The sequence below is a fragment of the Phalacrocorax aristotelis genome, chromosome 7 (assembly GCF_949628215.1).
Source record: "Phalacrocorax aristotelis chromosome 7, bGulAri2.1, whole genome shotgun sequence".
Taxonomy (NCBI): domain Eukaryota; kingdom Metazoa; phylum Chordata; class Aves; order Suliformes; family Phalacrocoracidae; genus Phalacrocorax; species Phalacrocorax aristotelis.
In genome coordinates, this window is record NC_134282.1 from 43,260,758 (window position 1) to 43,274,159 (window position 13,402).

General features: G+C 39.2%; 1 protein-coding gene across 1 annotated transcript in view; it reads right to left on the reverse strand.

Moving 5' to 3' along the window:
• The window catches only part of FBN1 (fibrillin 1), a 161,794-nt gene that overhangs the window by 44,549 nt on the left and 103,843 nt on the right, over positions 1-13,402 (reverse strand). Inside the window, exons 26-32 of the mRNA XM_075100409.1 lie at positions 12,755-12,880; positions 12,534-12,662; positions 11,942-12,067; positions 11,680-11,805; positions 10,666-10,788; positions 6,855-6,980; positions 5,906-6,031 (exon numbers count right to left, since the gene is read on the reverse strand). Coding sequence (XP_074956510.1) covers positions 5,906-6,031; positions 6,855-6,980; positions 10,666-10,788; positions 11,680-11,805; positions 11,942-12,067; positions 12,534-12,662; positions 12,755-12,880 — 882 coding nt within the window. The remainder of the gene's footprint in view (positions 1-5,905; positions 6,032-6,854; positions 6,981-10,665; positions 10,789-11,679; positions 11,806-11,941; positions 12,068-12,533; positions 12,663-12,754; positions 12,881-13,402) is intronic.

The window sequence follows — 13,402 nt, forward strand, 5'->3', positions numbered from 1 at the left end:
AACATCATCAGTGGAGAGATTTCTGCCAAGAATTTTTTTAAACCACCAGCAAACACAAACAGAAACTTGCATGCAACAGCTACACCACAATGAAGTCATGCTCAGGCTCAAATTTAAGGCAATCTAAAACAAATTTTCAACTCTACATAAAGTGACCGTGGACCCCATTCCATCCCACCTTGTACTGACCTGCCAACACTTTGTACCTGAGAGCCCCCATTAGCACCTGTCAGTGGAACAGCAGCACTATGACACTGGTGCCCTTGCACTGGACACTTGTTCCCCTGTCAGCTGTTTGACACACACACTAAAAAGGTTGGAATCTTCCGTGGGATGAAAGCTGCGAGCACAAATCTATATCCAAACACGAGTATTTATAATGGTATCAACTTTCTCAGAGATCATCCACTGAAATGCCATTCTCCTTGCTTTGAACAAAATCCTGAAATCTTTTTCAGCTTTTATCCCAGAAAAAAAAAACAAAACAACAAAAATCCCAACAAAACAAACAATAGTTTTCAATGATTTTTGCCTGGGTAAAGATCAAATAGGGAATGAAAAATACATTTTTTAATACCATTTACCTTTATAGGGACATTGCAGGACTTATTTCATTGGTGCATGCCAAGCTTTTCAAATACTTGAATGCTTGAATGAAAGCTGATTGAGGCACATAAAACACCATCACTGGCTTCATCCCAGATTTTGCGTATTTTCAAAGCTATCTGCATTTAACTCAGATGTTGTTTTGCTATAATCCCTATTCTCTCCTTTCATTGCACAGCTGAATTATAAGCCTAAATTTATTGCATTGCAATTATTTCGAAGGCAAAAGAGATCTCAGAGCAAACACAGTCCTGTGTAAATGCAGCAGTGAAATAAATGGAATTTATGCCTGCTTATACTGGAGCTTAATATGGATTTATGTTGCCATAAGTACTGAATTATGGCTTCACAGAACGAAACAAAAAGAAGTTGAACTCTGTAAGGGAAAAAATTGACTCAACATAAATATCTTTAATAAAAGCAAGAGTCCAGATTGTGCTGTCTGCATGGCAGTACAAACAGTACTACACTCTTCTAATACTGCAACTATTTTCATATAATTGTTTGAAGAGAAAGGCATTACTCAGTCTGAGTAAAGGTATCATGACCCAAAGAGCACACAGGAGAACACTACTCAAGTCAGGGTTTCACACAATGATGGCCTATTCCCATTGACTTCAGGGGGATTTTCACTAAAGAGAAAAGGAGTGAGTCACTGATTTATATCAGCCTTCTCCTTCTGCCTCCAGTACGAGGCCATGACAAGCCAAGGAAAATAAAGACATTCCAATCCAAGACTGACACTGCATCCTCAGCCGGTCCCATTGTGCCCCAGTCCTGCTGCACACATGTTCTCAGCTTTGTAATTGCACAACTCCCATTAATACTAAGGGAGTTGTCTCCCTACAACAGATGAGAATACGCATGATAAATAATATGCAGATCTGACATCATAACAATTCCAAGCGTTCTGGGGGGAAAAAAACTGTCAGTCACCCTATTCTGTTGGCTCCTTCAATTCTCTTCTCTAGACAAATATTTTTTCTCTCAAGCCTTTGGCAATTAATAAAGTGTCTGTCCCACTAATCACAGAGGTACAAATTTTTAGGGCTGTGGATGTGCAGTAGAAATACATGTCATATATACCTGCCATGTTGGCACTATACTTGCAAATGTGGCAACCAAAGGAAAGAGACGGCTAGCCAGTACCTGCACAGCACATCTGTGTGGTCTGCAAGTGCATCACTAAACTCAGCCAGAGAGGAGCATGGGGATAGGTCACTGTATTCTCACCTATACTCTGCAAACACCCAAGTCATTTTTCTGTGTTTAAATAGAATGAGAGTGAACATTAACGCACGAAAATTCACACATTCATCGCAGGGCATGAAATCCTCAAGATACTCTGCGTACCATTTACATTTTCTGATAAGTTTCATTGGGGCTTCAATATTCTATAAGGTTTCTTAGCGAAGTGTGAATCCAATCAGTCTCTACCTATAAATCAATACCGTTTGTCAGGAATTATACAAATCCCTTAAGCATTTTCTAACTTTTTAAATTTTTTGGCACTCTCTGCATATCTGTGCATTTTATCACACTGACGTTTCACTGGTATTCCAAGCCTGGGACCAGTTCCCACAAGGCCCGTCGTCTGGTGGAAGTCACAAGGCATTTCCTCCTCCTGGGTCTCTGCCCATATAATCAGGTAGGTAAGACTTTTCAGAGGCAGGAGACTGTGAATTTCAATTTAGCGCTCACACAAGTAGAAAAATACCTGGAAAATTTCCCCTATTCTTATCTCTATACCTAGAAAATTGTTTTCTCTTTTGAAATCACTCTTTTATTTTATTCAGCATACTGCACTGTAAGCACCTCTTGGAGTTTCACATGGGCAGTTCAGTTCTTGCCTGCCATCCATCCTTACATCATCAGCCTGGGGCGTAGCATGCTATTGCTGGACAGATGCCTACCCACAATACGCTCCTTCTGTAATACCCCCATTTGGCGGGCAGCACCTTAATATTATTATCTTCTGGTATTTGGCCTAACACAGCCAGCTCCCAGATTCATAAGTGGAAATGTATTTGTTTCACTGATACCAGAACTCTCTTGTGCCATCAAGACTGAAACACGATGTATTATTAATGGCCAGAAGCCAAAGGCGGTGAGAGAGACAAGCACATTGTAGAAGTCACAAAATGTTGTGGACCTATTTCTGAGGGCAAATGACAAGGCTCACCTCTTCCTTTCACTATATCAGGTGCCCTTCTCTTTACAATTACGTTATTGTCAGTTGTGCAATTATGCAGTGTGCACTCACTCCTCCTTTACCCACTATCACCATCATTACTGGATGACCGCAAGTAGTGTTCAAGGCCAGACTCTCTGGTCCTCACACCACACACCAAGGCTGCAGCTGAATATCTTCCACTATCCTTTCTCCAAATGGCACCATCATGGCCCTTGCAGAGTCAGAGCCTGGTCTCAGTCCTCCAACACCCTGAGCCTGATGTGGAGAAATCCAGCTGATTTTTAAAGCACATTTATTTTTGATCTGGTGACCATCTCAGGCAACTTATGCCCCCAAGTTCACGTTGTTCAGTCTGACTTTGTGAAGAGCACCCTAAGACTGTGCAAGTACAGCTCCACCAGGAGGAAACTGGAGGTCTGCACACACAGCCTTAACTGGCAAGGATGGATGGGAGACAGTTGGAAAAGAATTTCTTCCTCTGTGAAAATATCAGAACAAGTAAACCTAAGACTCTACATTAACAGTGAAATACTGCAAATTTACAGGCAATACTCTACCGTGGTGATGAATCACAAAATAAAATGCAAATGCCAACACAGGATTTCAGTTCTGTATGAGTACACATACACTTTATTGACAGAAAAAGCAGAGACAAGATATTTGTCATAAAGCTGGGCAATCTGGAACTGGGACAGGGGAAAACTTTGCAAACTTCTCTCTAATGGCTACGTACCATTGCCTGCCTAGAAAAATCTAAAATTAACCACTTTAAATCAGCCTTCCCATAGTTTACCTTGTGAATGGAAATTAAACCATTTGTAGCACTTTGCCTAGGAAACCTGCATCTACAATGTATCTATTAATCCATAATTTTTAAAAAATAATATTTTTGTTACTAAACTCTGTCCACATTCTTACTGAGAACCAGGGAGAAAGGAACTAACATCTGTGTGGGATGGGAATGTAAGTCAGTGGGTGGATTCTGAATACTGTTAAATGATTGGTGAAAAAACATGTTTATTTGTTAAAATGGAAACAATCAGTAATGACAACGGAGCTGAAATATTTAGACAAAACTGTAATGGAACCCAAAGGACATTATTTAGTCGTTCTCATGAAACAGAGAACCTCCCATTCAAAGTGTTGTACATATTTTTGCAATTTTTTTTCCATGGGAGTTCCTAAAAACTGTGGACACTCTTGATCTGCATGTAAGAATTGAATCCTGGGGTCAAGGTGCTGTTGGCAAGGTCCGTCCAGAAGAAGCCTTGAAGGATGCTCTTGTGGTCTGCAGTACCCAAGCCTGGGAACTTCAGCTCTGCTCTAGTGCTGCCCAAACATGAGGTGGGGAATTCAAAGGCCTCCACCAGTAAATCAGACTTTCTAAAAACCTGAATGTGAGAATCTGCACAGTGTAGTCACAATAGGACCTGTATTCACAGGTCATGTAACCTGTATTCATAGGTCCTGTTCACAGGACAGGTATTCACAGAATTTCTTCAGCATGAAACCAACTGAGAAAGCCCCTGCTCTGCTTCCTCCCTTTTCTTATTTAAATCCAAAAGGTTTTGGTGATTTATTTTGAGTATGGTCCCATCTCAGCTCTATCAGCATAACTGGTACTTCACTTTTTTGTCTTAGACCACTGGCCTCTTTCAAATTACTGTGCCTCTCTACAGCACCTATTGTAATTAAGGTGTCCTGGTGGTTTTCCTGGCAAGTGTCATCCTCCTTGGGACACCGGCATATAGCCAAAAGCAACAGAGGGAAAGATAAAGATGTGTGAAGCAGTGGGAAGAGCCCATGCAGCAGACAGCATCCATCCAGAGGGCTGGGCTTAGCTGGGACCAACAGGGAGGGATCTCCCTGCCTCTCTGTTTACAAAAAAGTGTTGCTTGGGATATTTGCCACTACCCTGCATCACATGCTGCCAAAATGGCTGCTATTTCCAGGCACTTCCTCAAAAGCCATACCTCAGATTCCTCCCCTGCCTCAATGACCTTTCTCTGTCTTTTGCCTTCTACTGGTTGCTTCAGCTTCCCTGACTGCTCCTGACCATCACTCATTACGCTGGGAGTGATAGCTGCACCATGTGTAACTGATCAGCACAAGGGTTTTCAGGTCTAGAGTACTGAAGATCTTAATATAATTTAGCACAAAAACAAAGAACATTGAAATGTTGGTCTTGAAACGGGGTACAATTAGGGATTTCTTGGATTTGGATCAATTCATATGTAAGTCAAAGGCAGCTGTTACTAATGCACAACTGTTCATCCACAGTCCAATATGCAAAGTACAACTCCAACTCTCAGACTTTTCTATGAGAGCTGTAAAAAGCCAGCTTCATATATTTGGGGCACTTTCAGAAGTATATTATTAACTCTGTACAATAAGGGCGGACTAAGAATAAAATTTGTCTCAAAGACGTTGCCAGAAATGTGTTTACCCTAAGACTACATTAAAAATTATATTAAACATATGTTTGCATTCATATTTGGGCAAAGCCTAAGACTCAACACCTTGGCTTGAGACACTAGCACTAGGATTATTAATATCATGCCCTCAGAGTCTGTATATTTGAATTTCATTTCTGTTTGCTGGCAATACATGAAATAATGCAAATTCTGCTTTTGCTGATATAATGTAGTTGAGTAGCTGTATTGTTGCCACTTTGCAAAACCTGAAAATACATTTTAGCACATATATCAAGCCATCTGTATTTGCCAAAGTAACACTTGGAACAGATACCTGTTATTTGCATGCATAGTATACGAATAACTAATCCAAATGCACCGAGGGCCTCAGGGGTCTGTCAAGTTACAGGCAATGGCATTTTCTGTTCTCTTAGACCAAAAACAATGCAGCAAATAAGGCCAATTTTGTTGCCAGTGGACATTTTGTCACTTGTTTCAGCAGAGGCAGCATGTGCCATTGGATGCCGTGCCACTGAAGTTCAGCAGAACACAAGCTCAGCAAATTTGGATAAGTGATACAATATTTAGGACAAGTAAGTGAAAAAAGGCACAGTGAGAGGAGGTTTTGAACATTAAAGAGCATGCAGACTCACAAGTTTAACAAAGTTTAATTATTAACTTTAAAACATACCTGTGCAACCAGTTGTGCCTTTCTTGCCTGAATATCCCATATCACAATGACAGATAAATGAGCCTTTTGTATTCTCGCAGGTTCCACTCAGACAGATGTTTGGATGCAGATCACACTCGTTAACATCTAAAAATGCATGAATTAAGATTTATTAAATAAAATTCTTAGAAAGTAGCTGGCAAGATCTCTTGAGATATGACCTTTTGGTACAAAAATGGGTCTATGTATGCAAAGAGAAAACTGCTTAGGTTAGTTATTCCTTATCTAGTGTACATTTCAAGATCCGGTTTAACACTGCTATATTACCATATCTTTATTAACATACCTTTCATTCCAACTTTCCTTAAAAATAGAGACGAAGATTCAGCATATTATCCAAACAACGATTATTTATTGACGTTTTCTATGTATATCTATGTGTGTGCATACATTTATATATGCATGCATACGTTATCTAGTTTTGTAAACATTCCTCCTCAAATACACTTGAGATATTTAATTTAAATGTGAAAATTTGTTTTTGGAGATACACTGTTTCATGACTTTGTTCTACCACAGTACAGCACTTGCACTTAGTTTTGTCTTAGAGACCAGTTTAAATCAGGACTGGTGATTTATCTTGCTAGAAATTTTCCATGGCGTCATCCACCAGCACTTCCTTTCTGCAAGCAATCTTTCACCTGAGTTGCGTAAAAATGTCACTGGAAGAGGACCCAAAGATATGATGCTATAGATCTTCATGTTTGCATCCCAGTCTACAGGGATATACATAGATTATATCTGCATTTGATAAGCACAGCTTGTGCAACAGGGCTGGTCCTGCGGTCAGGTGCCCAAAATTAATGTGTAAGAGTAATACTCTTTGAATATCGTTTGCGTACTTGGAAATAGTGCCTTAAATAATTTTACCCTAGTTAATAGAGATTGGAAAATATGTACTTTCGCTTACCTATGCAAGTCTTCATGTCTTCAGATGCCATGAATCCATCATAGCAAAGACACCTATATTCTCCTGGGATGTTTGTACACTGGCCTCCATCACAGATGTTAGGATTGTCTTCACACTCATCAATATCTACAGGGAAAATCAGATTAAAATATGCTACCTTTATGTAATGCAACTAACCATGACCATGGCAAGCAAACATTTTAATGCTCTGATTACATGATGAAGATTGAATCCTTGCAAATAACTGAACAGTACATTGCAAAGTTGTCCTGATAAGTAAGCTCCTCATCTCCAAATAAAGCTGGTGGCAAACATTCTACTCTGACTCCAATGTGAGCAGGAATCAACTTTGTAGGTAAAAAAGTCATTAACAGTAAAAAAAGAAAAAAAAAAACAGAACCTTTGTCACACCGCATGGCCACATACAATTGGAGATTCTTGGATACAATCCATCATTGTTGAAGTCAATGGAAGCTCTGATGTCAAATTCAGTGACAAAAATATCAGACTTTCCAAAGCTTGAAGAAGCCATCATACAAGCAGAATACCTCTACAGGTCTCAAGGGTGGTGACAAAGTGGAATCACAGAGTTGAACTCATGACGGGAATAACTACAATACATACATGTATTTCACAAACATTTTATAGGTATTTTTAGCATTTCAGCTGACTGGCCAGGCCAGCCACATAGTTACATCCTCTAGCATGTAAGTTGTTTTCTCAAATCATGAAACTGGCTGTCACTGATGGGGGCCAAGCTGCAGAAGCAGACACTTTATTATATTAATGCAGCCATGCTAAGGTTGGAATCTTTCAGAGTCCCTGGGGTTCTATTAGTGTTCCTTGTAAAAATCCCTAGAATCTCCTTGTGTCAGCACCAACATAGTCCAGCAAGAGCAAAAATAAGAAACTCTGCCTAGTAAAACCATGGGAAAAAAATCAGCACAAAAAGGACAAGATTCAGGAACCCCCTCGCAGAGAAAGCATGTAGTTCATTATCAGACCAGTCTATTGTGGATTGCAGTAATTATGCGGCTGCAGAAAATGGACTCACTTTAACTTAAAATATGATGTTCATTATTCTTCTGTGCTTCTAGCAGCTAATGCTTGTGTGAGTGCACAGGTTCTGCAAGGAAGAAGGCTGACCAGTCCCTGTTCATCTTAACAAGCAAATAATGTTGGCATGGACATAGCCTGGAAATGTTAATTTGGAATGGAATTTGAATTAACATTCAAAACTAAGCTCTAGAAATGGGGATAATAATGACAGAAATAAAGAACTTTATTTACTAACCTGTCACTGTACTGATTTCACAGTTGGGGGAAAAATCAGCTGACAAAGAACCTGTTGTTTCTTCTAATTGAGATTATTATTTATGCATGACCTCACCAATTCAAACCTGACCTACTACTGAACTGAACAGCATTCTTACCAGCTCAATTATCAAGAAATATATTCTGTAATAGCTTCCAGCTTTGTGTGATGTTAAAGATAAAAGACATGTTCACACACAGAGCAAACTGAAAATGTAAAATAGGTGTTTCACATACTCAGGTCACTGTGCTACTACATCTTGTATCATGCACAAACATCTAACACAGTAAAACCAGATACTCAGTGCAAGGAGCAGAAACTGTCACAAAATACTTTTATTCTTATTTTTCACTCAGTTTGGGCAGAGGCAAAATTTCAGCATGAGTATTTTGAATATTCACCAGACGTTTATAAATGTAATTAGCATCTCTTCAAGAGAAGGTGGCAGCATTTTTAAACACTAGAAGGGTGGTGAAGGTGACCCCTCACAACTCTGGATATTTTCTTAGGTAGAGTTTGAGTTGACATACGAAAGTGTCTTGTGTTTCTGCTATTTAAACCTTTTTATGTGTTGGCTATTGCATTTAAGTCTTTTTTAGAGGATAGTACGAAAACAAATAGCTAATAGCTATTACTGGCTGACCTATGAATGAAATTCTATTTTTCAGAGTCAAGGCTGGATATAAAGGTGCAAAGACTCACAGTTAAGATCAGATGCTTTATTATTCCTCACCCAGGTAAGATCTGACTAGAAACTTCTATGGACATGTGTATGGTCAAGTTAATGTGTGGACAAAACCACTGAGAATCCATCCCTTCCCCACAGCAAAGGCACTTGCTTCCTCTCTCTCTAATTTTGAGAAGGGAAATATGGTAGCTTTCTATCCCAAAGTTTTTAGTTTAATATGCAGGAAGGTGCTCCAAATGACCTGGTCTGTTCTGGGGTTTAGAGACGTCTTTGGGTGGCTAAGGGCAAGCAGGACTAAAGCACAGAACTGTTTCTAGCCAGTAGACTTGAGATCCCTAAGACTGTCCAAGTATAAACTCAGGTATTTGGTCCCCAGTCAAGCCAAGATGAAAAGTGGCTCAGAGAACCTTGCTCCCTGCCTCCTCCCTTCCCTCTCATGTCCCTCTAATCCTGCCATTTGGGTTTAGATTTTGGCTGAGGCACAATTTTCATCAACAGGTTTTATTTTTGCATTGAAAAAGTGTCCCAAACACCAGTGTTTGGGCAAGTTTTTGTATGAACTTGCCTTTTCTATAAACTTGGCCTAAAGCAAACTATTTCTAATTGAAATATTTTATGTTTTGTAATACTTAATTTCAGGGTCAGTCAAATTTGCACTTTTTCTAGTTTACTACTTTCTTTGAACAAGAGGCTGATGCTTGCTGAACATTGGCTACTTCACAACTTTCTGACAGTGTAAGCTACGATGAGGGGGCAAACTACACTTAAATATGCTTTAAGGCTCTTTGTCCTTTGGAATGGTAGCAAGTGGACTCAGGGTAATTCAGACCATGGTCAGAGGTCTATAAATATTTACAAATTCTAAATGTGAGCTCCCTCTATTAATTCAGTATAGAAAACTCTCAATTTGTTCAACTATAAAGGCAATTCTATTCCAAGGGATTAACCCTGTTATACTTCTCATGCTCTTCAGGGAGCTCTTGGATGGAATTGGCAAACAGCTGGCAAATATTCACATGCCTCAGCACACCAGTGGTTGTGCAGCAAGAAGTAAGAGAAGAGTAGGGTAGAATTATCTTTCCAGTAACTTATGTGGTAATCACCGAGTACAATTCACTTACTGGGATTATGACTCCCAGACTCCCAAAGCAGAACCCGACTGTTACAGAGCTCTGAAAATTTTCTCACAAACCCTGTTTAGAGTACAAGAGAGCTGTTTCCTAAGAAAGAGTCATACTTCAGATTTCAGCTTGTCTGAAAGTCATTCAGTTTTGAAGTAATGCAGCATACTTGCATTGAACCAAACAAAGAATTAAAAATAGGAATTTTCTTGCTTGCTTAAGAGCAGATACCACACAACCACAGAGCAGGGCAATCAGCTCCTTTTCTAGCATTTCTGCCTATTCTCTCTCCAATATAATGACACAATACACATGCAGAGCATTTTGGTTTATGTTTATGATGATTCTTTCCATTGACTTCAACACATTTTGGATTTGGATCTAAGACAATACCTTAAGGGAGAAAATTTACTGAAAAAATTACAGCTTTTTGTTACCAAACTCAGAATCAACTTGTACACTTTCCAAAATTATGAAGAAGCAGTTCCCTTCAAAACATGGCAGTCTGCAGTTGTCCAATTCTGATATTTTGGAGATGTTTACTTAGAAAAAGAACTTCACTTCCCATGCATTAATTACTTTTTTCCAGTATATTTATTACAATAACTTTAATCTTAAAAAGAAGGTCCATTTTTAAACTATTGAAAATAACCCTTCCAGTGGAAAAGTTCCCAAAGTCTTCCTTACCAGTGCATGTCCTATGGTCTGGCATGAGTGCGAAGCCCTGTTTACAGCTGCATTCGTAGCTGCCCTCCGAGTTTGTACAGAAGTCCTCACAGCCACCATTCATTATACTGCACTCATCAATATCTAAAAAGGAGAAAATTACAGTTAAATCCCACAATACTTTTTACTTTAAAGCACATTCCAAGGACGCACTTTGATTCACATTTCCAGAACGGCATCAGTCCAGAATCTACACTTGACATTTGCACACTCCTTGAACATCCAAGTGTTTGCAAATATAGGCATTAGGATGCATGTCAGGCAAATCAGGGCGGGAAAGAGATGAAATTATCTGACTGCGTATACAAATATTTCTTTCCACACATAAAAATACCACTGTTGGATTACCATCGTATCATGAAGGCAAAGTTTTTGTAAATACTTTTTCCCTTGAACATCCACTAGGCAGAATTAAAGTCAGTGGATTTCTCATGTATTTCTGTGGCACAATAAAATGTATGCATATAAAAGAGTGCACAATATGTGATTTAAGGTGTCATTTACAAAATATGGCTTTAGGGAAACAGTTACTGGAAAGGCCCTATATTTGAGACAATTGCAGATATTAGGAAAAATTCAATGGAACCACATGATTCTATTCTATTCTATGGTCTGTCAGGAACGCTAATTTTGAAAAAAACTATAGAACTCAGGATTAAACAGGGTATCCCCTCTTAATGATCAAAGTCTGAAGCCTTAGGACATTTAAAATAGTATGCTATTTTATGCACCATGATTGATTTACTAGTGAAAATAAGCTATTTCACATTTAACTGTAGCACTGCCATAATTTCATTCATTCCTTGCAAGTAATGTATGTGCGCACCTTGGTTTTTTTGCACACTTTTTTGACAGACTGTACTAGATTTCTGAATCATGATTTAAAATGTCTTTATACCACTACTAAAAATGAAACAATGATTTGTGTTTTATCGTCCCTATTCACTAGAGATCCCATGTGGATTTTGTCCTTACCAACACAGTATAACTTGTCAGGTGTGGACTGATACCCAGGGTTGCAAGCACACTGATACTTTCCAATCAGGTTGACACAATGTCCATTTCGGCACAGGCTGGTGCTTAGGTCACATTCATTAATGTCTGTTGCAAAAGAAAAAGAGGAACGTGTTTTAGGTCTGAATGAAAATTATACTAAAGCAAATATTGTAAATGTGCGTACAGCACAAGAGCATTAATAAAAGCTGTGCACATTATTAATCTTGCCTGCGTATCTTACCTACACATGCAGAGGTATTTGGTAATATCTGATGGCCTGGAGGACAATCGCACCGAAAACTTCCCTCTGTGTTGATGCAGATGCCACCTCGGCAGAGAAGGGGATTGCGCTCACACTCGTTGATGTCTGTGGGGAGAAAGGAAGGCACGTCACTGCAGGGGCCAGCACTGCCACAGCAGCACTCCACCCCTCCCCACAGTCTGCAGCACTGTCTGCCTAGATCAGCTCTGGAGCCTTTCCTACAGCTAGTCACACCTTACACCACAGTGCAGTTAAAAAAAAAAAATTCCTTCTCCAAATTTTAATCTATTCTAACTTCAGAGTTCAGGATGGTGTCCCACTTAGCAAAATCAGGATTGTTGGGATAAATTTAACATCCTAAAACCTTGACCCTTGCAGAAGAACTGAATTCACATTTTCCATGGTAATCAAGTCAAAGTGAACTTTAATAAGACTCACAAAATGAGAGGAACCTAAACCCAGATGCAATCATAACTTCAAAAAAAAAGAAAAATCCACCCAAAAAATAAACCATGCATAGCATACTAACACATAGCATACTGTTACATATCTATGGTCTATAAAAACATACCCATGCAGTTTTTCATCATCATAAATCCACTTTCATAGCCTTCAAAGCATTCACATTCAAAGTCTCCAGGAGTATTGACACAGATGCCTTGGCCACAAAGATCAGGAGAGATGCGGCATTCATCAATGTCTGTAACACAAAACACACGCATAGTATTTTCAAAGGAGGTCAGTTTTCCCTTTTCAAATCGAAGTTATGGGAGATAAATCCATGCAGTTTACCTGTGCAATTCCTTTCTTCAGAATCAAGGGCAAATCCACTGTCACACCTACACTTAAAACTGCCAATGGTATTTCTGCATTTTCCATGGGTACAAAGACTGGGGACCATTTTACATTCATTGATATCTAAAAATGAAACAGTAAGGACATATGATATTACCACTTCATACAAAAACAGTGCACAAAAGAACAATGCCGACTTCAGAGTTCATCCTGCCTCATGATAATGACCCCTACTTTTGGGAAAATTGTAGACCACACTACATAAACTGATACTGATTCCACCTAACCAACAATGTAGACACTGTACTGGAACTGCCAAGAGCACTTTCTGCCATAAAATGATATCAGTCTCCCCCTTGTCCTGCAGGTTCTGATCTGCAGTTCACTGAAGTCAACAGTGAGATTTCAGCAGACAGAGAATCAAACATACAAGGGCAAAGGGAGCTTCCAAAAGAACCACTCTGTCTTCTGGTTTCTGAGAAAAAAAACCATGACTTCCATGAGTCACAGAAAACATAATGAGCATAAATAAAAGCACATGTCACTTGTCTATATGGATAATTAATGGCTTAGTAACTGTTTATAAAACTAAGGCTGAAACTAACAACAGCCATTGTCATTCATATATATTTTCCTCTGCTTTCA